Below are 22,031 nucleotides of genomic sequence, written 5' to 3'. Positions count from 1 at the left end.
ACCGTGAATCTAAATAAACCATTCTTTCTCTTTTGATTTTCCTTCAACGTAAAAGAAAAGATACAGAAAACATAAACAAATCAAGGAATTTCTTAACTTTGGCATAAATGGCTGAAAAATATTCTGTTTCACTAACCATACCATAAATTGGAAGCAAATTTATTTATTTATTTATTTTGTTTTTCTTCCGTTGTAGTATTAGCAGACACGTGCTCTTTTTGAGACAATTCATCAGGTACAAGACTGTTGCTAAACGCTTCAATAGACTAAATCTTTGGAAGACAAAAATGGTGAGAATGTTATAGCAAAATTATATCTCTTTGCATCATTTATATTCTACAAGTTTCGAATGTATAATCTTTATTATGAAGTTGGAGGCAAGGGCAAGCGTTCTGATGGAACTTATTGTCGACAAACTGAGTTTGCTTGATTATGAGGATCGATTCTGTAACTCAAGGTTTTCTCTCTCTCTCTCTCTCTTTCTCTGTGTGTGGTTAGTTTTGAATTTGAATTTCTATTCATTGAAGTAGATGGTTTCATTTTCCGTTCCGTTTCTATTTTCTTTTTCATTGAGTGAGATGCTCTCAATTCCAATCCCAAATTTTGATTTCCTTTAGTCAATACTTCCAATTGCAATTTTATTGAGCGAATATTTCCAATTACAATAATCATTTTCCAACTCATTGAGCAACATTCTTTGTGTTTCACGTTCCATTTCCATTCCATTGAGGTCATTTTGGTGTTTGAGAGATGTAAATATATCTTTCTTTGCGTTACCTCATTCAGACTGTCTTCAACTAATTAGTTGAAAAAACATGAGAAACTCATTTAAATTATTTTAAAATGCTTTCCCTACAGCTTGAAGTTTTCTTTTTCTGTTTGTTGAAAATATCTTCAAGAAGCTCATTTAAAACCTTGGCATCTGGACGGAAATCTAATTTTGCGTTCAATTTTTCACTATATTTCCTTGTAATGTTTTCAGGGAGCCACCCTGGCCACGTTTACACAAGTTCTATTTTGCTCTGCCTTGCAGTACTTGTAATGATCAATTCTTGTACTTTGTGAGCTTGGTGAGATTAGCAAGTCAACAACAAATCAATCAAAACATATGCAAATATAGAAATGAGGAAGCCCTCTACTTTGATCAGTGAAATCCATTCATGTTTTTGTCTTCAACGAAGCTCACTATGTCTCTCATTTTGAAGGTTTCATGGCTGCTGAGTTTAGTTGGTCGCAAGTTTTCGATGCCCCAAGAAATTACAAATCTGAATGCTATTTGCACGGATATTAGTAAGTGTTTCTTTTCCTCATTGTTCATGCAAGGTGACGAGAACTATCTTGTTTCATTTCTCCAAAAGGTTTTCTGGTCATTGGAAAACGAAATGCCATAGACGTCCTGTTTATAAATACATCATACGGTCATATAAATGTGCTCGTATATCAAAACCAGAGTAAAAAGCTGCACGTTTCCAAATTCATAAGTAATGGATTGTGGATTATAAGTTAGTTAAAATGGTCAACTTGGGTAAGGTCTCCAATATAGATACCATGCTGACATTTTTCATCATGAGAGTCCAATATCCAAACCTCGCACAGGGTAGGCAGAGGAATTGGAGAGACAGTAGTCGAATATTTCTAGCAGTGGCATTTTAGCTGAAGTCAGAGAATTACATTTCTCGTCAGTATGTGATATGTATGTCATGGTCGATGCTTTTTTTTGAACTAAAGTCATTGCTTTATCGAATCAGAACAGTTTTGCATGAGTCTGTATTAATTTGGATCTTACTATGGTCGTAGTAATACATTGTGATGCTGCTTGGGTTAGGTTAATAGCTTGCATTTGCTGAGATTGTCGTGGAACATGGTTAGGTTCCATTACATCTAACATTCAAGTCATCTTCTAGATGCATTCATTAGTCGCAGAAGGAGATAGGTTAGTGACAAAATCCAAACCGTTTGGGTTATTCACAGTGAACCAGAAAGGTTAAACAGGAAAAATTCAACCCCGTTGAAAGGATCTAACCCAATTGCTTGTGATGTGTTCCTTACGCTCAAATAAGATAAGATATGATTTTATAAGATATATCCTAATATAGAAAACACCTTCTGGTCGGTCTCTTGCCAAAGATCAAATCTGTATTAGAGTCACAAATGATCAACATGTAGATCTTCAACCATCAGGAGAGCTTGAAGCTGACGAGGTAGACCTTAGAAGATGTTGGTGAGGAGGTTTGGAAAGCTGAACCCTTCATTCATAAATACAACTGTCAATCAACACACTTCACTTCACATGATTTTGCTAGATGATGAAGTTGGAATTATTTGTGGAGTCTGTTACAGACATTGCCTTAGGGACCAGTTCAACAAACCTATAAGGACCTATGGAATGTGGGAACAGAAAGGAAACTAGCTACCCCATTCATTACAGCATCTCAAGATGCTGTTGAGACTCAATTAGTTAGGCAAAGTTGTCTTCATTCGGACCTGTTCATCTATGATATTCGGTGGTATGGGACATCAATGATATTCATATTCATCTCTTCTCCTTTACTGAGCAGTGTACCCTTAAACCATTCTTTTCTTAATCATAATATTTGATTCGTGATATAATCTTGCAATAGTCACATGGTATGAATGACAGATATGAGATGGGCATGAATAGGTAGAGAATACATAGGTCTAAAAAAGTCTTATCTAGATTGCCATACAAGCAAACTAGAAAGCTGCAATCAAGAACAGTATGCACAAGCACACTAGGAGAAACTAATTAGACTACACCAATTTCTTGACAAGAAAATTGAGCCGGCACCCTCCTGAAGTGAACAACAATGCTATACCACCACAAAGTATAAATAGTAGATTTCCAATAGTCTAAGGGTTTAGGAAGAATTATTGAAAATGATAGTTTTGAATACGCATTGGCTTATTTAACTGCTGGAAACCATAGATACCAAGAGACTGATCATACAAATAAAAGAAGCAAAGCTTGGGTGATATAGTCAAGGTGGCCACAAATCTGCAAATGATCTGGCAACAAGGCTGAATATAGAATTCCTAAAATCTGGCAGTCTTAGAATCTAAAAATGAAAAGTTTAGTGAAGAAAATCTTACGCTCTGATGCCATGTTAGAACTGCAAAATGAAAGGATAATGATGATAGATTATCATCCACGGAGGGACAACATGTCATGTGGGACCAACAATCATTGCACAACATTCTCTTTAGTCATGTTGGTGTGGGATTTTGAAAAGGTTAAGCAGAAAGAAAATCTAAAAAAAAATCTGGAATGGAAAACTATGATTATTTCCTACTTTCTCTGTTTAAATCTTCTGCGAATTTGATTAGAATTAGAATTAGAATTTTTTATCGTCCATAAAGAGGCCAGTTTTGACCTATGGGATTAGAGTATACATGTGTTCTTGATATGTGTCTCCTTCCTAAAAAGGGGTATTCATACATTGAAGCACAAAGTCTCTATGCATGAATAAGGCATACATAAAATGAGCTCAACCTTCTAGGTGGTGTCTTAAGTATGGCACTTAAGTTATCACTCCCTCTTAATATGTCATCATATCTTGAATGAATTGCACTATATTCCGAGCATGTGAAGAGCAAGTGACATTTATCCTCTACCATGCCTTCATTGCATACTTTACCTGCCCTCAAATTCATCACATTTTCATACCATGATGCAACGTCAATACCATGATTCTGAAAAAGAAGCAAGAGTTGTTCTAATGTCAGTGATGATAGTTTCATTCATGGTAGGAGCTCTTTGGCTGCAACCTTGAAGGAACTCTTGAAAATTATGCATGGTGTCTTCATAGGCCATTCTGAAGTGACATATTGTTCTTCTATTTCTGGTACATTGATGTAAGAAAGGAGTCGCAGAAATTGTGATGATTTAATAGACCAGACATCAGGTCAGGTTTCAAAACTATGCAAAAAAAAGTGGTGGTCTATATGAGGAGACATCATAAACGTGAGCACCATGCTCTCTGAGGGTCAGTTATCCTGTTGACGTGAAACGTACTGGTTGTTGCTTCAAGGCACACAGGATTACCTTTAATTATGGCTCAAATGTTAGTACATACCTCATAACATAAGAGGTATCTCGTTAGAGACAACTCATCCAGAATACAACATTGCAGTTTTGTAAGGAGAAAGGCGAGTATACAATGTACATCGTGCTGCCTAGAAGAAGTAGAAATGTGACGAATATTTACTATGTTTAACCTTGGTAGGGAGATGATAGTGGGAACCTTGAGTTACTGAGATGCATAGCTGTCTCATAGATAATGTTGTGAAGCTGTGAAGAACGCAAACAAAGTAGGCCATGTGATGGCGATCATAGTGATATCATGTTGTACAGTTCATGTTTATACTTTGTTTTTGTTTGCATTGATTTATATTTATGATAATTGTTATATTATGCTGATATATGCATAATCTTCCTTTGTACAGTGCACACCATTCAGTAAATTCTCATTCGTGAATAGGATCCTTTAAACTATAATCTTTTATTGATTGCCTTGATGTACATTACTACATAACTGTCATATTATGCCAATAGCTAAATCAACTACCTTTGCATAGTGCACAATTTATGGCTAGGATGATTCAAACAATTAGCTGCGTTGTTTGCCCTAATGTTCATGTACACATAATTGTCATATTATGCTAATTGATACATGAATGAACTTTGGATAGTGGACCATTTAAAAGAGCTTGGATTTGCACAACCTAGTTGGGCTCCTGCAAAGTTGAAACCGGTAGGTTTCTCAAAATTGTTGCCCTAAGGTGCCTGAATTTATATTTTTTCCATCCAATAACGTGCAGAAATTTTATAAACTTTGCAGGGTTTTGGCGATTCTGTATGCAGTGTACTAGATAGTTTGACAGACCTTGCCTTAGAAGCTGAGGGATTTTGTTTTAATCAGCCCATCTATAGCCAAGATGGGTGAGTATAGTTTCGGATAAATAAAAGGAGTTAAAATATTAGAAATTCTGTGCAGCACGGTTGACACCTTTTCCTTCTGAGTTTGTGATATTTATGAAAACTTGTTCTTCCTGCATCAGGCAAAGACATGAAGGTATTGGAACTAGTACTGTACGCAATGATACTGATAAGGTGATTCTTAGATTCTGGTCCAAGAAAAAATTATTCTGCATGTTTTGGCAAAGACTTGAATAGTCAAGTGTGTAGAGTTTATTTTATAAGCACATATATATATATATATATATATAGAGAGAGAGAGAGAGAGAGAGAGAGAGAGAGAGAGAGGTCAATGAAAAGTTCTGGAGATTATTGTATACACTTTGTTGAATATGATCAAAAGGTTATAATATTATGTTTTTAAATAATGTATAATGGTTGTGCATGTACAAAGAGGAATAATAATTATAGGAACCATTACTGTAAGTGATGATACTGATGAGGCGACTCTTAGATTCTGGTCCAAGAAAAAATGATTCTGCATGTTTTGGCATAGACTTGATTTGCCAAGTGCGTAAAGTTTATGTTGTAAGTATATTTTTTTTTCCTATACCAATGATTTCATGTGAATATTGAATTAAAAGTTCCGGAGATTGTTGTATACTACTTGTTGAATATGATCAAAAGGTTATGATGTTATGTTTTTAAAAAATTTAATTAATGGTTATGCATTTGTACAGAGGAAGTTGCTACCGTTTATAATCCAAAATGTTCACTTTTGACAGATAGGTACACTAGGTGATGCTGTACCGATGAAGTTGCAAGGAACCACTGATTTCACTCCAGACAAGAACATGTAAGCTTAGTAACTTTGAAGTTGTGAGGTTAACAATGTGTATTTGCCAAGGCTTTCTAGAATATAAAAGTATGCAGTACATTTAAAATAGCATATGGACGATATGTCGTGCCAGGAACAAGAAGGTTTCACTCAAAGAGTGTCTTGAGAAATCCAAAAATGAAGCAGAATGTGCAGCTTTTCAGCTTCGTATATCTATGGTTTGTCAATCAACTCTTTCGTTGTTGATCTGCCATCATAGCATCTTGTTTCTATTTACTTTTGTAATTTCTATGTGATAACCTACTTATGCATAAGGAACCATGTATTTTGTACTCTAGAAATATCTCACAATAAGTCATTCAGATTGATATAAGGAGTGAGAATAAATAACATCATGTCAAAGCTCTGGGATGTCTCTGCTTCTCCTGCTTCGATTGACTGTATTGTTTATGATACTAAATCTGTTGTTTATCAACGAATTTTGTTATTCTCACATCTAAGATGTGGCATGTTCAGCTACCTCGTGGTCAAAATTTTTGGAGCTATAGGATGGGCATAGTTCACATTTCATTATGTGGAAAATGGGAAATGGGGGAATTTAGATTACAGGGCACGTCCGAGTTGATGCAGTATCATATAACATCAAAAACTCCTTTAGAGCTTCTTGACTTCTTCATCCTGTTGTCCGGCTGTAAGAAACTTGTGCACTGGTGATTACTTGGCCTCTTGTTATACACCTTTCACCTCATGGCTAACATCATAAGGTTCCACTTTGTATCTTTTCAGGTTGGGAATTAAGATCAATATTTTTAAGACACTTCTCTGAATAAAAATCAAATGAACCTTACATGTGCTATTCTTATAGAATATTGCAATTGCATGATTATTATTAATTGTATGTTGTAAGTTTTGCATAATTCTGCAGGGAAGTGATGGCAGCGACTGGCGGACACACCTAACCGATGCTCAACAACTATATTCTGTAGGATTTCAACTATGTTCATGGACTTTTAACATATGGTTCTAGAAAATATAAAATATAATATCTTTTAAGTCATCTCTGCATTATTCTTTATTTTGGATGTTGAATGCATGTTTTTCTCTTTAGTTATGATCAAGTGTTTTATCTTCCTGTCAGTCAATATCCTGCACATAGGAATGGATTAGCATGCTTGCATTTGCCTCTCTGCATATACCATATAGTCTAGTTGCATTTATCTATCTTTTTTGCAGATTTAAAATTAAACTCCAATCATGTTTAATAATCTGCATAAATACCTAGTCAATTTACAATAGATAACAATAGTCAAAACATTAATTGTCAATCTCATAGCCATTTTTCATGAACATGATCATTTTTTTGGTCGACTCTTTCTACTGAGCTCAGATATATCATATGATCGTTTATTAATTTCTCACGTATCTCTTACTATAAATGGTGGTTATGTCAAATTTTTTATTTACTTAACATACAAAAATAAATTCTTGAACATCCTTGATGTTAAAGTATGATAACACTCTTGCTCCAGTTTTATTCCAATCAATAATACACTCTATTCTATTTGTAAAACTGTTAATATCACAATGTTTTTACTCTTTATTGGACAAGAAACATATTTAAGTTCAGTGATCACATTATTTTTTGCATCTTAGGAAATGTCAACAAATTTACCAAGTTGTTGCAAAAAATTACAAAGGTAATAAGTCATGTCCTTTTAGAGGATGAATGGGCTTAACTTTGTGTATTTTGAAAGGAATGTAGTTAGAATGATTGACAGAAATTTGTTTCGGTTGTGATTGGGGGATGCAAGTTAAACACGAGGAAAGAAATTCTAAATTTTTTTGAATGGTATTTATTCATCACTCTGGCATCTAACCAATTATGGTGGGGTTACCTTCTATATTGGCTGGTGTGAGCTTCAAAAGCAGGATGGATACATAAAATCATGCTATTATCACTTGAAAGTGAGCCTCACCTTTATGAAGTATCTCTCATAGGCTAGATCATTTACAGATGAATGCCTTCAGTAGGATCTCGATTGTCAACTGCTGATATAATTTTCCTCTGAAATTCCTTTTTCTGGTAACATGTAAAGGATCACCTTTGTACCTAATATGTGATTAGAATCTATTTTATAGGGAAGAAATATTGCATCTACAGGTAGTTACGGTCTCAGTAAGGGAAGATTGGCAAAAGCAGAAATGTGGCACAATGTTTCTCCCTATGCAAGTAGAGTATCTCTCTCAAAATCATGGTAATCAAGTAGTGACTTTCTGAAAAGGTCTACACAAATATCTACTGCTGGTCAGAGTATGCTAGTTGGACAATCCCATCTGTGAAGAGTTCCCTCATATAGTAATGCTAGTGAACACTGGATTCATCACTGGCTGTCACATCGCATCTGGATTGACTGTTGGAAATTCTTGGTCTTCCTGTCACTAACATCCAAAAGTGGAGTTGTCACTTCAATGCTGAAGTGAACCTTGTATCAAGAATATCTTTCGCTATTTACATGCGTATCTATTATAGATGTAGAACATGTGCTATGGCCCTAATGTGCATGGGCTGGGACATGAGACTTAGGGCAATTGTTATATGGAAAGGCATGCATTATTCTTCCCCTGGTTCGTATCGGCTCTTTACCAAATTTGCACATTGTATACTATCTCAGTTTATAGGGTTTATCAATGCTTCCATTTCTCATTCTCGTGAATATGTATTTATGTCAAATAGTTTATTAAATCTTGACTTGCGTTAAATTTCGTTCTGGATCTCAATAGTTACATTAACATTATTTAATATCCCTAGAAGTTTATTTATCTTTGACAGATTGGCAATTTTCAAGTGATATTTTGATTTTTTTTACAGTTTAATTGTAGGACTCCAGAGTGAGAATTGAGATATTAATAGCAAGTACTGTTTGTTGATTCTTAAATACATCAATATAGAAAGCTCTTTATGATGGCCACGAAGGTTTAGTTCAGATTAAAGGCATGCCATTATGTTGGCGCAATGGTAGAATTTATATTATATGCAGACGTTGTTTCTTGTTTTTTTGTAGAATTGAAGATGACATTTCATTTTTCTTGGACAAGCTGGATAGCCGAGAGAAATTTCTCAACAAGCAGTTGGAAACGCAGGTTGATAACAATTATTTTTCGTGTTAAATTATTATTGTCAAAATGTCAGGCCGCGTCCCAGATTTCTGAAATGAAAACAGTATTGTAATGATTGTGGTCTCTATTGATCGATATTGTCATGCAAAATGTTATAAGCTAGACCCTCTTCGTGGTTGTTAAGAGGGTAATAACCTGCAACCTGTGCAATGAAATTTAAGGGAGTTCCTTCTGAACCCAATCTAAGGATGATGGAGGAAAATTATGTTAAGGTACTAGGAACTATTTTCTATCTGAAACGACAGAAAGCTATAGTAGTATCTTTAATTGTGCATCGTTTATGTTAACTCATCAATGCAAGTAACAAAAGAAAAGAAAATCTACTATGGCTTCCTACCTAAACCCCGAAATATAATCATTAGTACCTTGGACCAGCATATTCCTCTTAACAGGGAGGTTTAAATCCCTCTCGAAAGAGCCACTGCTATCTACTTCTGATATCATAATAGTCTGGGCAGTGATATCCATAGTGCTCATTACATTCAACTTTCGTCCCTATATTCAGCTGATGACTGAACCTGTACTATCGCTATATGATAGGCACGAAGGATGTGTGTCTCCATATACTTGAGTTGAACAATGCAACCATCTGGGAATATATGTAAGAATATAACTCTGTAAATTGTAACTAATGATCTGCAAATATGTGCAGGTGATTGATTATAACAGTGTCCACAACCGTTTGAAGGAAGTGCAACAGGTCTATATGCTTATAATAGGATGGGATATAATTTAAACTGGTAAAAATCATCATATTGTAGGATAATTGTTTCATTAATACTGAAATCAAATGTATTTTGCTTCAGAGACAAGAGGAAAGCTCAGCGAGTATCAGAAACTTAAGCCACGAGCTGGAGAGCACGTCACAACAACTTGATGAAGTGAAAGTAATATATTTGAGTATCATCGTTCGTGCATTTGAGTGCATATCAACGGGATTGTTTCTCAACAAGTGATAATATAGAGGCTTACTGAACTTTCACACTTTCACTCTAATAGCATAACTTGGTGGAGAAAGGAAATCAAATTTCAGATATATCTCCTCTGGTAGATATTAAAAATCGCATTCATACCCTGAAGGTTAGAAAGCAGCTCATTTTAAGAAGAAAGTAATATATTTGAACGTTTATACATTGCATTCCACTCTAAACATCATTCCATAATCATACAGGCCGAGCTCAAGGAGATGGGAGTGCGTGTGGGTGTACTAGAACACACCCTTCTTCAGGTATTCATGTTTCCGAGCATTATGCGCTATTTATTCACATATCCTACTTAAGTTTTATGGAGCTTAATACTTTTGTCAGAGTAGATCTTGCTTTTTGAGCATAATAACAGCGATTATAGCAGGGAGATCTAAAGATTGCTTAAGTGGAATGTTTTCACTGAAGAAAATGATTGAATACAGACTGCAAAATCAAACATATCTGCAACTTTGCAATGTTATATGCATCACCAACTATGCTCTGTACCAATACTTACGAAGTATTTTGTTGCATCTGCAGTCTTTTATCAAGTTAGCCACGTAGAGTGCAGTAGAAGGACCAGTATACGAACACTTGCTAAGAGTTGCACTTATCTAAAACTTATAAGTCATTTACGAAAAATTTGAAAGTTCAAGTGGAGTTTTACCACCCTCTTGAAATTTGTTTGGCCAGTTTCAGTGTGAGAAATATTCTGAGAGATTCACATCCATCAGCAATTTTAACTTGGGTTTGATAAGAAGCTCCATAGACCACAGAATGTGACTTCGTGAATCTCTACTGCATAATATAGAACTTATCATATCGTATAATTGGTTGAAAGCTTTCTTTTATTTGTAAATTTTTTGCGACTGAGACAGCCTAGTTATTCATCATACTCATTACATTGCCTTTTCTGTTTAACTGCCGAAGGTGTGGGTTTCCTGGTTTCTATTACATTCTACTTAAAAAACATTGTAATCATGTTCACATTTTACTGAAATTATTCTAAACTTTATATATTGTAATATGTACAATAATATACGATTTACTTGGAAAAGAAGAGAGAGATTAATGCTGGTTATCGAGACTGATGGTAATCTGTAATTTCATTAGAATCAGGTAACACAACGGATTGCTGTGGATTCCAGCAAGGAAATTATTTCGATATAATGACCTTAAAATTGAAAAGGTAAGATTTTATGCTGACTTCTCTATTCCCTGCTTTCTATTACATTCTACTTAAAAAGCATTGTAATCATGCCCACATTTCACTGAAATTATTCTAAACTTTCTATATTGTAATATGTACAATAATATGCGCTTTACTTGGAAAAAAAAGAGAAACATTAGAATTTATAATTTATCGAAACTGATGGTAATCTATAATTTCATTAGAATCAGGTAACACAACGGATTCCAGCAGGGAAATTATTTTGATATAATGATCTTAAAATTGAAAAGGTAAGATTTTATGCTGTCTTCTCTATTTATATAGCGTAGTGTGGTCTATTAAATCCTACAATTCCTCTCCATTTGTAAAGGGAACTTATGAAAGTGAAAATCATACTTTTTAAGTAATAACATCTCCTCTCTGTGTTTCAAATTAAATCTTACAAGGTAAGTACCATACCTAACCTTGTAAGGCACAAACTTTGGTTTAAGAGTGTTTTAAAAGTGCAACTGTGTGTCTAGGCATCTTATGGAAGTTTGCCTCAACAGAACCATTAGATGTGGCAGAACTCACAAAACCATGTGCTCGTTTCTGATGGCCCATGGATATTGCAAGAGTTTCCCATATTTTGATGGATGTATCTGACCGTTTATGAGGAATTCTTGCAATTGTTCTCTAGTGATAGAGTGAACTTAAATCCTATCAATCTGTATGTGAGTAAAGCAAGGATGAACCACTTGACATAATTTATGAAGAGCACTGACTTCCCACTAGTTATTCGAAACACACCTAATGTATGGCATAATTATTGTTATATCAGTGGCATGTTTATAACATCTTACTACTATGGTCAAATGATAAATAAATTGAGGTTAGAACAAGCTAACAGTTAATTGTTTATTTAAGCTACCGATTAAAGTGGGCACGTAAGGAATTTTAAGTACTTTGATTAATAAAGAGTTTCTGTTGAGTGATTAAAGTAGTTTTGTATTGTTATGACCGTCTTAATTAATAACGTTCTACATATGACAGAGAGATAGAAGATGGAATATCCTTCTAGCAACTAGTAAGGAAAATGTTAGATATATTGCTATTTTTTTGTTGGTGAAGACTATGTAAATGCTTCCATACAAAACTATCTATGCACTACGACCCTCTTATTTCTTTACAGGTTTCTTGTAAATGGGAATATAGAGGGTACAGCAATGAAACATTGTACTAATAAGGATTGACATAGTCAAGTGAATTGCATTTTTTGCTTAACTACTGAACTGCATCTTGTGGCATCTATTCATTTTGGATATTATTATTAGACTTAAATGACGGTTTGCAAAAAAGGTGGGCAAAAATCTGAAATTTTGTATGTAACATTGTGAGATTTAAATGATGGTTTGCAAAAGAGATCAACAAAAAACAGATTTAACGTCGTTGCACTGAAATGCAAGTCCACGCATTAACTATCTCGTACAGCAATAAAACAGTCGGATGTTTAACATAGAACCAATATCCCAACTGGGAAAATGAGTAAAATTATTTTATTTTGCAGTAACTGAAGTGTATTCTTCGAGAGTGACGACATACTACCCACAATATGTAACTTTGTCAATGTGGGGGTCTCCAGAACACCTTTGCTACTCTGCTACTCCGGTGACTCTTCCGGCATATTTTTTTCTTTCAAAAACGTCTCTTCTTATCTCTTATATCATACTATTAGCTCATCTAATTTTCTCTTTCTCTTTGATGTTTCATATCACAAATTTATCTTGTCTACTTGTCCCTTTTAACCTGGGCCATCATTATTAGACATGTTCAATATAGGGTCAAGTGTTCAGTAATAACCCATATATTCAATCTCTTAGAATCCATGATATACAAACAACAGCAACCAATGTATTTTTGCAATGCTCAATCTCTTAGAACCTCTGATACACAAACAAATTTGCAATGTCCTATGGAGACAAAACCCCAAGGTATGAACTGATTTGTGCTGCATCATATTTGAAGCTTCTACATTACCAAACCCTACATCTTAAACCCTAAATTCATCTTTGATGTTCATTTTTTGAACAAATGATGACATTTTGTGCTTTCAGTTCAACTTTATCTTTTGATTTAAGACTTACATTTGCATCCGGATTCAAAGCTCAGAATTTATGCAAATTTGTTATTCCCACCAAGGCTTTTTATTATTATCTATAACCTCCTACGTTCCATTTTTAAGTTTTGAATTTATGCAAATTTGTTTATTTTCTAAGTATCCTCCTGCATTCTAGTTCTAAATGTCTTTCCCTAAATAATAAACTTCATAAAATTAAACCACACATTGCATCAGATGTACAAATTTACATAAGACAGAAAACAGAAGGCTCCAATTACAGAATAAGGAGGTGCTTAAGGAGGTTATGTAACATGAGCATATCATAGGGGGCCGTTTTTCACCAAAGGATTAAAAAAAATATCGTTAAGCCAAAGGATGTTTTATTCTTTATATTAGAAGGTCTAGTTCTTGTACTTCATTGAAGCCTTCTCAAATCCAATCGTAGGGAATTGCTTGGCATATTCTTCTACATTATGACGAACTGCATTAATTTCTGACTGGAAATTGTCAATAGTTGCATTGAAATCCTTCAGCTTTGTACCTAAACACATGATATTAAAAAAACAACAACAACATGGTCAAATGATATATAAAATGATAAGTTCTCAGATACAAGGGAATGTTTCAGTAAATAGGCAAACCTTTGGTAGCCCCTTTGATCTTCAAGGCTAGTTGAACCGCACTGTCAAAGAATTCAGCTACCTTCTCAAAATCTTCTTCAGTAAATCCTCTTGATGTGAGTGCGGGAGTTCCTGTAAACAGAAAAGAACAAGTTCTGTAATCGTGTAACTTTTATATTCATTCACATGGAAAAGGATTTGGCTGAGTGGCTCGTGCCCATTTCCCATAAATTAGGGGCCTCACTACTGCCTCAGATGTCCCATTAAGATAGAAAAGCGTTTCAGCTTTTTACTTTGAGATCATGAACAACAATTTGCTCCCCTATATTTATATATATACCCATATTTAAATGATCTGGCAAATATATGAACCAATGATGAAACTTTACCCATTCTGATACCACCAGGAACCATGGCAGAAACATCTCCAGGAACTGTGTTCTTGTTGGCTGCAATGTGGCATAGCTCCATCACACGCTCCACTCTTGACCCATCAATGCCCTAGTGTGCCCAAATTTCAACCAATCTTCAGATTCATATCCATATCCATATTCATATCACTGAGCGATAAATATTTCTTATATCATTACTGATGAACATTTTTATATCATCACCAATGAATTATTCACAAAAAAAAGAGTTTTAGAATTACCTTGCTTTTTAAGTTCACGAGAACCAAATGATTATCTGTACCACCAGAAACAAGTTCATAGCCTTTAGTCTTCAAGGCCTGGAAGCAAGAGACAACATTGGTAGATCCTATCAGGACAATATGGCTAAGTCAGGAATCAATTCTCACTCCTGCTCTTGGGTTCCGCAAATGACAATCAACTCCTCACTATATGATATGTATATGATAACAATCAACTCCTCAGTATGTATATATGCGTGCGTGTGTGTGTGTGTGTGTGTGACATGTATTTATGACATCTAAACACAAATTAAGAATTCACCAAATTTAATGCAATGGAAAGCACATTACATTGGCAAAACGACTGCAATTACTCAAAACCTGCTCCTGATAAGCTTTAAACTCTGGCGATGCAGCCTGTCACAAGAAAAAATGGGAACATTCTAAGAAAAAAATGAGAATAAATCTATTAATAATTGCATTTTTTTATATTAAACTCTTGATTACACTATACACTCATCTTTCTTAGTGAATCACTAGTCTATCACAATTCCCACTACACAATGTATTCTACACTCTTTTTTCACACACTTAATATATATCACATTGGACTATATATCACACACTCAATTTCTTTGTGAATCGGCATCCTACCCACTCATTTTAATTCATGAATCACTAGAGTACAACAACTATCCTTAGTTATAGATTCTAGACTCATTTCCTTAATCAAATCATGAATTAGACAGCAACAATACCTGCTTAAGAGCAACTGCAAGTCCGGTAATAGTGTGGTTGTGAGGACCTCCTTGAAGTCCAGGGAAAACCGCAGCATTGATTTTGTCCTCATAATCATACACGATCTACACATAATCATCCATCTAAAAATATTAACAAAGGCCAAACAACAAAATAAATTCTAGCTAAATATTATATAGAGCCCCTAAGTTTTCAAAAGTATCCGAATAACCATTTGTAATTGTAGAATTCCCAACAACTTGGGGGTATTTTGGTGTTCCTTTTCTTATACAAAGACAAAATCGGTGATACCATGAGAAAAAGGAGAAGAGAAGAAAAAAGAATTGTTTACCTCTTGTCCTTGTTTGTTCACTTCTTTCAGCCCTTTTCGATAGAAGATCATGGCCCCACGGGGACCCCTAAGAGATTTGTGGGTGGTAGTTGTGACAACGTCAGCATAGTCAAAAGGGCTAGGCACAACACCAGCCGCAACTAATCCACTTATATGTGCCATATCAGCAAGCAAAATAGCTTTTTGCTTATCACAAACCTGTTCCCCAAAACACTCTTTTTCATTTGATTGCATTCGAACCTACTCTCGTTTTGATTGCATACAATGAAAATAAATGCTACCTTTCTCATCCGAGCATAATCATAATGCCTTGAGTAGGCACTGGCACCAGCCACAATAAGCTTTGGTCTATATAAGGCCGCCGACTTCTCCATCTGCAACAATAAAAGAAAATGGTTTTAACAAAACTACTCTACATTTCCACTTCATCTGAGCACATCTCCATGATCTAAATAAAGATCACAGGACCTGGTCATAGTCGATGAAACCTGTTGACTCATCCAACCTATATGGCATAGTCTCAAAGAAAATTGAAACGGCAGAGATCTTCTTGGTATCCGTCTGCAAAAGGAATAGGGCTAACAAGACATTAGATCGAAGCAAAATATGCAAGCATTATCTGTGCACATCATATAAACGTCCCTATTCAACAACTACTGCTTACAGATTCAGAAGCCTATCTTAACATTCATAAAAAATTTAAATATATAAATATGTCAGTGTGTGGTACAGCTTGTGAGTTGCAATCTAAGGTTGTAAGGTGTGGATTCAGGTCTCGTGCAATGAGTCTTATGTTCCATTCATTATAAGAATTCCTCACGATCATAATTTGAAATAATGCAAAGTGGCAATATGTAGTTCTAAACATAAGATGAGATCAACAATTTCTTAATCATGAACCCTACCTGATAACCATGTGAAAGATGGCCACCATGAGGGAGGTCCAAGGCCATTATTCGGTCATGAGCCTTTAGCAATGCAGTATAAACATGGAAATTTGCTGGCGAACCCGACAAAGGTTGTACATTGACTGTCACAGAAAAAAGAATAATGCATCTTAATAAACATCATCAACCGAAGAAACTAAAATAGAATTTTCATCCCATACCTCCCCATTTAGCTGGATCAAGCCGAAAGGCCTCCAATGCTCTCTTCTGACATAAGGTTTCAGCCATATCAATGAACCTGGAAGATTAGTAGAAATCCTAGAAATTATTGTTTGGTTCATACAATAGAAACTCCCATGGGATTCTACTTTGTACATGAGTTATTCTAAAATTAGAAATAGTATGACTTACTCATTCCCTCCATAGTAACGGGCTCCAGGGTACCCTTCACTGTATTTGTTAGTCATCACAGATCCAACTGCTTGCATGACCGACAAAGATGTGAAATTCTCGGAGGGAATTAACTCCAAGCCCTGTTAATTCACATGTCCAAAGGATAAGATTTTTACTATAAATCAAGATCCCTTTCATTTGTCACTATGGACTTTTACAGAAGTTACTATATCTGTTTTTATTTCATCGTATAAAACCTAGAAGAGAAACATGAGCCACTAATGAATACCTTCCATTGACGATTCTTTTCGAGCTCTATAATATTTGTGATCTCAGGATCAATCTCTTCCAGTGGAGTATTCAGTTGTTTCGGCCACTGTATCAGATACACATTGAACCATTAATGAGGAATAGATCAACCTGAATGGATATTGTAAGGAAAGGATAATATTGTGATTGCAATGCACCATATGCAAACTTCAAGAAAAACAAATTTATACAGAGGATCAGAATTCTTCTGAGAGTTTTCTATGAGATCAACGTGTCGTCGTCATCATGGTAAATTGTCATCAACACCTCTTTGTTTCATCTTAAAAAAACTTTCTATCGAACAATTAACTAAGAAAAGAATCACAGTGAATACCGTAACATGTGATTTTTCCTTGGAGCTTTCAAAGCGGGAATAAGCAGCTTCATTCGCAACAGCTGACTGATGAAAAATACAGAAATACAGTCAATGGCATTAGAGAAAATTAAGGAAAGAATTAGAGAGTAGAACACAATAACATTGGAGAGAAAATTCAAAAGAATCAGAGACCAAAACCCATCATCAGGAAAGCATCAGAGAGTAGAACCCAATATCATTAGAGAGAGGAATCCAGTCAATGGTATTGAAGAATAGGTCCAAACCTAATTACTTATGAAATTCCACAATTTGTGCATATGAAAATGGAACGAAGATCAACCTAGTCAAACACTATGACACAGAAAAAATGGCAGGATTGAATGTAAACACTCATAACCGTTGCAGAGAAACATTAGAGAGAGATCCATCATTACGAGTTCGGATATACAGACTACTTGTATAAAGAAAATTTATGTAAATTATTAAAGCTATGATTTAAATATCAAGAATGGGAAAAAAAAGGACAATTTTGGGATTAGAAGAGCTAGGTGCCAAATAGGACCTCAAAAGAAATTGTCAGATTGGTATGAATGTAAGGTTCATTGAGTAATCGAATAGGAGTTGAAGGGAATGAAAGTACTGGTCAAGTGATGGAGGCAAGATCTTGTCTCTCTCCCCGGCTTATATAATTAAGCCTTTTCTCTGTTGATTACTATGTCATCTATCTCCTTGGTGCCATTAATTACGAAATAAGTACCTGTTAAACTATGGGCCAGTTACCTGAGTGCTAGGCCGCTCTTTGTGAACAAAGCCACCCTCAGAGCTTACCGACTAACCTACGTGTTGAGGACAATCAAAGTAGGGCAGCTTCCACCCTTTGGTCATTTCTCAATCAATCCTCACACATCCTTGTAAGAAGTACAATCAGTTGGAGCAGTCATTATCAGGAGAACATTAGAGAGTAGAACCCGATAGCATTAAAAAGTGAAAATTCCATCGTCACGAGTTCATGAAAGATTCAGGGAGTAAAGGCCATCATCAGGAAAGCCTCAGAAAGTAGAACCCAATAACTTTACCAAAATCCATCATCATGAGAACAGGAAAGTATTGGATGGTTGAAATCATTAACATTAAAGATAGAAAAGTCCATCACCATGAAGCCAGAAAAGCATCAGATAGCAAAACTTATCATCAGGAAATGCATAAAAAAGGATATGGAGAAGCAGGGAAATGAGAATTCATTTAACGTAAGATGTGCCAGAGACCAACAGATGAGAACATATAGGAAATCTCCAAACAAAAGTAATGAATCAACATATATCAAACTGTCAAAGATGAAAATCTAGAATGAAAAAGATAAGCAATCTCACTTCAAATCACAGTTATGGGTTAATATAAATGAAAAACAACTGATCTCAAGATTGATAAACATAAGAAATCTCCCTCCAAACTATAGTTATGAGTTGAAATAAATGGAAATCGAGATTTTTTAGCACATGAACATCAGAAATGCATTACAAATCATGGTTATGGTTTAACATAAACGAAAATCAAGAAACCTTCAAATGGCCACATTAAGAACTCTTCATTCAAATAACAGTTATGAGTTAACACAAATGGAAATAAAGAGATCTTAGCATAAAAACATAAGAAATATATGTAAAGCACAGGTATGGATTAACATAAAAAAAACAAGAAACCTTAGAATGGACATTTAAGAAATCTTCATCCAAATTATACTCATGAGTTAACATAAATGGAAACCACGAATTCTTGGCATGAGGATATAAGAAATGTATAAAATGACAACAAATTTAAAATGAAAAACATGAGAAATAAAGATCAATTATAATTGAAAATAAAGAGAGATTTTCCGATGAGAAGATAGTGAAAAGAATAAGAATGAAATACCGAATGCCGAGCTGCAATCCATGGTGCAATCGGAGCAGAAGGGCGCAATCGACGCAAAGCTGCGATAGCCATAGCCATTCTTGTTTTCTGTTTTAAGTTTTTCTTTTCTTTTCGACCTAAATAAAAGGAATATAAGAAACCCTCATCTTACTAAAGAATGGATTAAGGTCTATCTTTTTTGGGGGGGCCTTTTGTTTTCTTCTTCTTCTTCTTCTTCTCCTTTTGTTTTTTGACAGATAAACCATAAGGATTTCTTTTTTTTCTTATTTTCTTTGGCACAGAAGCATCCATGTCACACAAAGCAAAAGCTTTTCTTACCCTCTTATCCAAAAAACACATTTTCTTTTGTGGCCAAGTTTGCTGCAGCTTGGCACACTGCATAAAAAGAAAAGGAGCCTGTGGCTAGCCTTTGTTTTACTATGGCCAAGTCTTAAGTCTTATTGGTCGGCCATGCATATCCACAAACCAAGCGAAAGCGAATGAGTTATCGAGAGTGTGGAAAAGACTCGTTCGGACTTCTGAGTGGCTTCATACCATCTTGCATATTGGAACTGGAACTACTTGTACACTTCAACATTATATACGTTATGGCTCGCACAATGTTTAGAACCTCCACCCCCAGTCTATATGGATACCATTTGTTACCGATTCACAATTTCTGTTATTGTAGGAAAAAAATAACTATCACACTAACTGGTCATAGGAGGGTCCAAGTGTTTACCCTATGTGAGGCTTGGTTTTTTTGTCAACGAAATAGTCAGCTGGTAGTTGCTATGAAGAAGTTGTGCACAATGTAACCCCTAACTTGTTCGAGAGGACAATGTATTACTCATTAAGCTAATTCTAGTTTGCCCTTGTAATTTATTACATTTAAGTACACGGTTAAATCTTCGACTTCTTTGAAGTATGATAGCTCAAGGTATTCTCATTTAAAATGATTCTTGATGGATCAAGTAAAATTATTAAGTTTGTAGGTAATCTTTTAAGCAAATCTTTGTTGCTTAAGTGATTATTGGTGGATTAGGCAAAATATTACTCGCAACTTTGGATACAGCGAAAATGCGTATGTAATTTTTTTGTCAAGGATAATCATATCTAATTTTTTTCACCGCTCAAACATGTTCTAAAAGGATGTCACACAAGATTTGAACTCAAAATACGAACCCCTTCCTTTATTTGTAAGCTACCATAATCCCTCACTAATCCATAAAGTGACAAACAGTTCTCACACATTGTTCAAAAACTTGGACAATTTGGCTCTCATGTTAGTGTATTGCTCTTGACGAATTGCTATATAGCACTTTATGTTCCTCGTACGTAGAGTGAATGAATGTTTTCTCTCCCTTACACTTCCATTCCCATCTTCATGTCTTTTTCGGTTGTTTGACCTCTTTAATTTTGTGATGGTGAAGGTTAGAGCGAGCTTGAATATATGTGGCATGTTCAACAAGTCATGGTATAGTAAACCATGCTTGAAGACCTTGAGGTTCACCAAAAGCCAATAAATGTGCTAGAGTAATGTGGCTTTAGTGATGACACTTAACCTCAAGATCACCAAGCATGATGTTTTTTCTGGAACCATGTTTATGGGAGTTGGGAAATGTGTGGTTTGGTGCTCAAGATTCAACACAAGTGTAACCAGGAATACCAACATGTATCTATGTTTGCTTGCTCAACACGAGGATTCAACCTAATAGTTGGGCAAGTTGAAACTTCCTAAACATGAAAAAGGTGTGCTTTGGTGATGACAATGAGGTTGTAGCATGGCCTAGACATCTCATGAAGTTAACTAAACACCCCAAAGACCCAACCTAGTCTACATGAAGCCCAATGTCAAACCACAAATTGGTTATATTAAATATATACATAGGTCATTATCTAGGAGTATATGTGTATAGTTGAGTTACAAGTATGTGCATTTTGAAGTTTAAGTCATCATCAATCAATTATGAAAATCATCATCACTTATGAACATTTGCATGAGTTTACATTAGGCACTAATATATATTGATTAAAATCATGGCAAACAAGTTGCATAAAATCTCACAGGTACAAACACGTAGGTGGTGAGAAATTAATTATTTGAAATAACCACTACAAGGACATTGTCCTACACATACTCACTATCCCTATAAATAGGCAATTTCTTTTGCACAACTCATTTCATATTCATGGAGAACACATGCCATGTTCTCTTTCTACTATTCCAACAACACCCTACCTTGTACGCTCCCTATCCATCTTTTCGTCTTCCACTATGTCCCTACATTTTTATTCCATTCTCTTTCTCTCCATCGTGTTTATTTGCTTTTTGAGCTCATGGGCACCCATAAGATTGATTAGGAAAGTAAGACAATGTGGGGTTTGGTGCGCCATGCTCAAACTTTGAATTATTGTTACGTATGTGTCTTTTGAGCTCATACTCAATCTTATGTAAGTTGAAAATATGTAGTTTGTTACACAAAACTACATTTAAAATTTGAATCTCTTCAAGTTGAACCTATTGCCTAATCTCAATGGAACTATATGAAAGACACACCATGGAATAGATTGGATTGTATTTTTAGTAATTTGTAGGTGGCTTTTTGGGCTTTATGCAACATACTAAGATGGTGACAATTGAATGTGCAGAGAGAATAACAAGCAAAATATTAAAGAACGACGAAAATGTAGTGCTACAAATGAAAAA

General features: G+C 35.1%; 2 protein-coding genes and 1 long non-coding RNA gene across 7 annotated transcripts; 2 read left to right on the top strand and 1 right to left on the bottom strand.

Annotated features, from left to right (window-relative positions):
- The first annotated feature begins 223 nt into the window (after positions 1–223).
- On the top strand, positions 224–11,987 carry LOC147858333 (intraflagellar transport protein 57-like). 5 transcript variants are annotated; one of them, XM_087327277.1, is made up of 19 exons: positions 224–290; positions 372–457; positions 983–1,038; positions 1,206–1,290; positions 4,711–4,772; positions 4,860–4,960; positions 5,080–5,131; positions 5,722–5,792; positions 5,908–5,992; positions 6,682–6,756; positions 7,428–7,471; positions 8,837–8,915; positions 9,604–9,651; positions 9,758–9,838; positions 9,951–10,031; positions 10,123–10,179; positions 11,030–11,105; positions 11,312–11,377; positions 11,609–11,987. In XM_087327277.1, the coding sequence occupies exons 2-17, from the start codon at positions 433–435 to the stop codon at positions 11,084–11,086; spliced, it is 1,059 nt and encodes a 352-aa protein (XP_087183403.1). In that variant the 5' UTR covers positions 224–290; positions 372–432; the 3' UTR covers positions 11,087–11,105; positions 11,312–11,377; positions 11,609–11,987. The 5 variants fall into 5 exon arrangements, with proteins under 5 accessions (XP_087183403.1, XP_087183399.1, XP_087183400.1 ...); XM_087327273.1 differs by having other exon boundaries at positions 226–457; positions 983–1,070; XM_087327274.1 differs by having other exon boundaries at positions 226–457; positions 983–1,070; positions 11,312–11,378; positions 11,621–11,987.
- LOC147858334 (uncharacterized) lies at positions 7,484–8,534 on the top strand. Its single transcript, XR_015530475.1, has 2 exons — positions 7,484–7,938; positions 7,975–8,534. It is a non-coding gene; the product is annotated as an uncharacterized LOC147858334 (long non-coding RNA).
- A 1,449-nt stretch (positions 11,988–13,436) lies between the features above and the next one.
- LOC147858332 (serine hydroxymethyltransferase, mitochondrial-like) lies at positions 13,437–19,525 on the bottom strand. Its single transcript, XM_087327269.1, has 15 exons — positions 19,343–19,525; positions 17,450–17,515; positions 17,096–17,182; positions 16,825–16,946; positions 16,635–16,711; positions 16,432–16,556; positions 15,995–16,087; positions 15,808–15,900; positions 15,527–15,724; positions 15,195–15,299; positions 14,788–14,853; positions 14,458–14,535; positions 14,195–14,306; positions 13,827–13,937; positions 13,437–13,726 (listed from the first exon to the last, which is right to left on the bottom strand). Exons 1-15 carry the CDS (start codon positions 19,418–19,420, stop codon positions 13,587–13,589), a joined length of 1,551 nt encoding a protein of 516 aa, XP_087183395.1. The 5' UTR covers positions 19,421–19,525; the 3' UTR covers positions 13,437–13,586.
- Positions 19,526–22,031: the final 2,506 nt, after the last annotated feature.

The sequence above is a fragment of the Azolla caroliniana genome, unplaced genomic scaffold, assembly GCF_043228905.1.
Source record: "Azolla caroliniana isolate FFs.n. ecotype wild unplaced genomic scaffold, voAzoCaro1.0.p SCAF_11, whole genome shotgun sequence".
Classification (NCBI taxonomy): Eukaryota; Viridiplantae; Streptophyta; class Polypodiopsida; order Salviniales; family Salviniaceae; genus Azolla; species Azolla caroliniana.
Note: the sequence above shows the minus strand (reverse complement) of the source record. Positions and strands in the feature narration are given on the sequence as shown.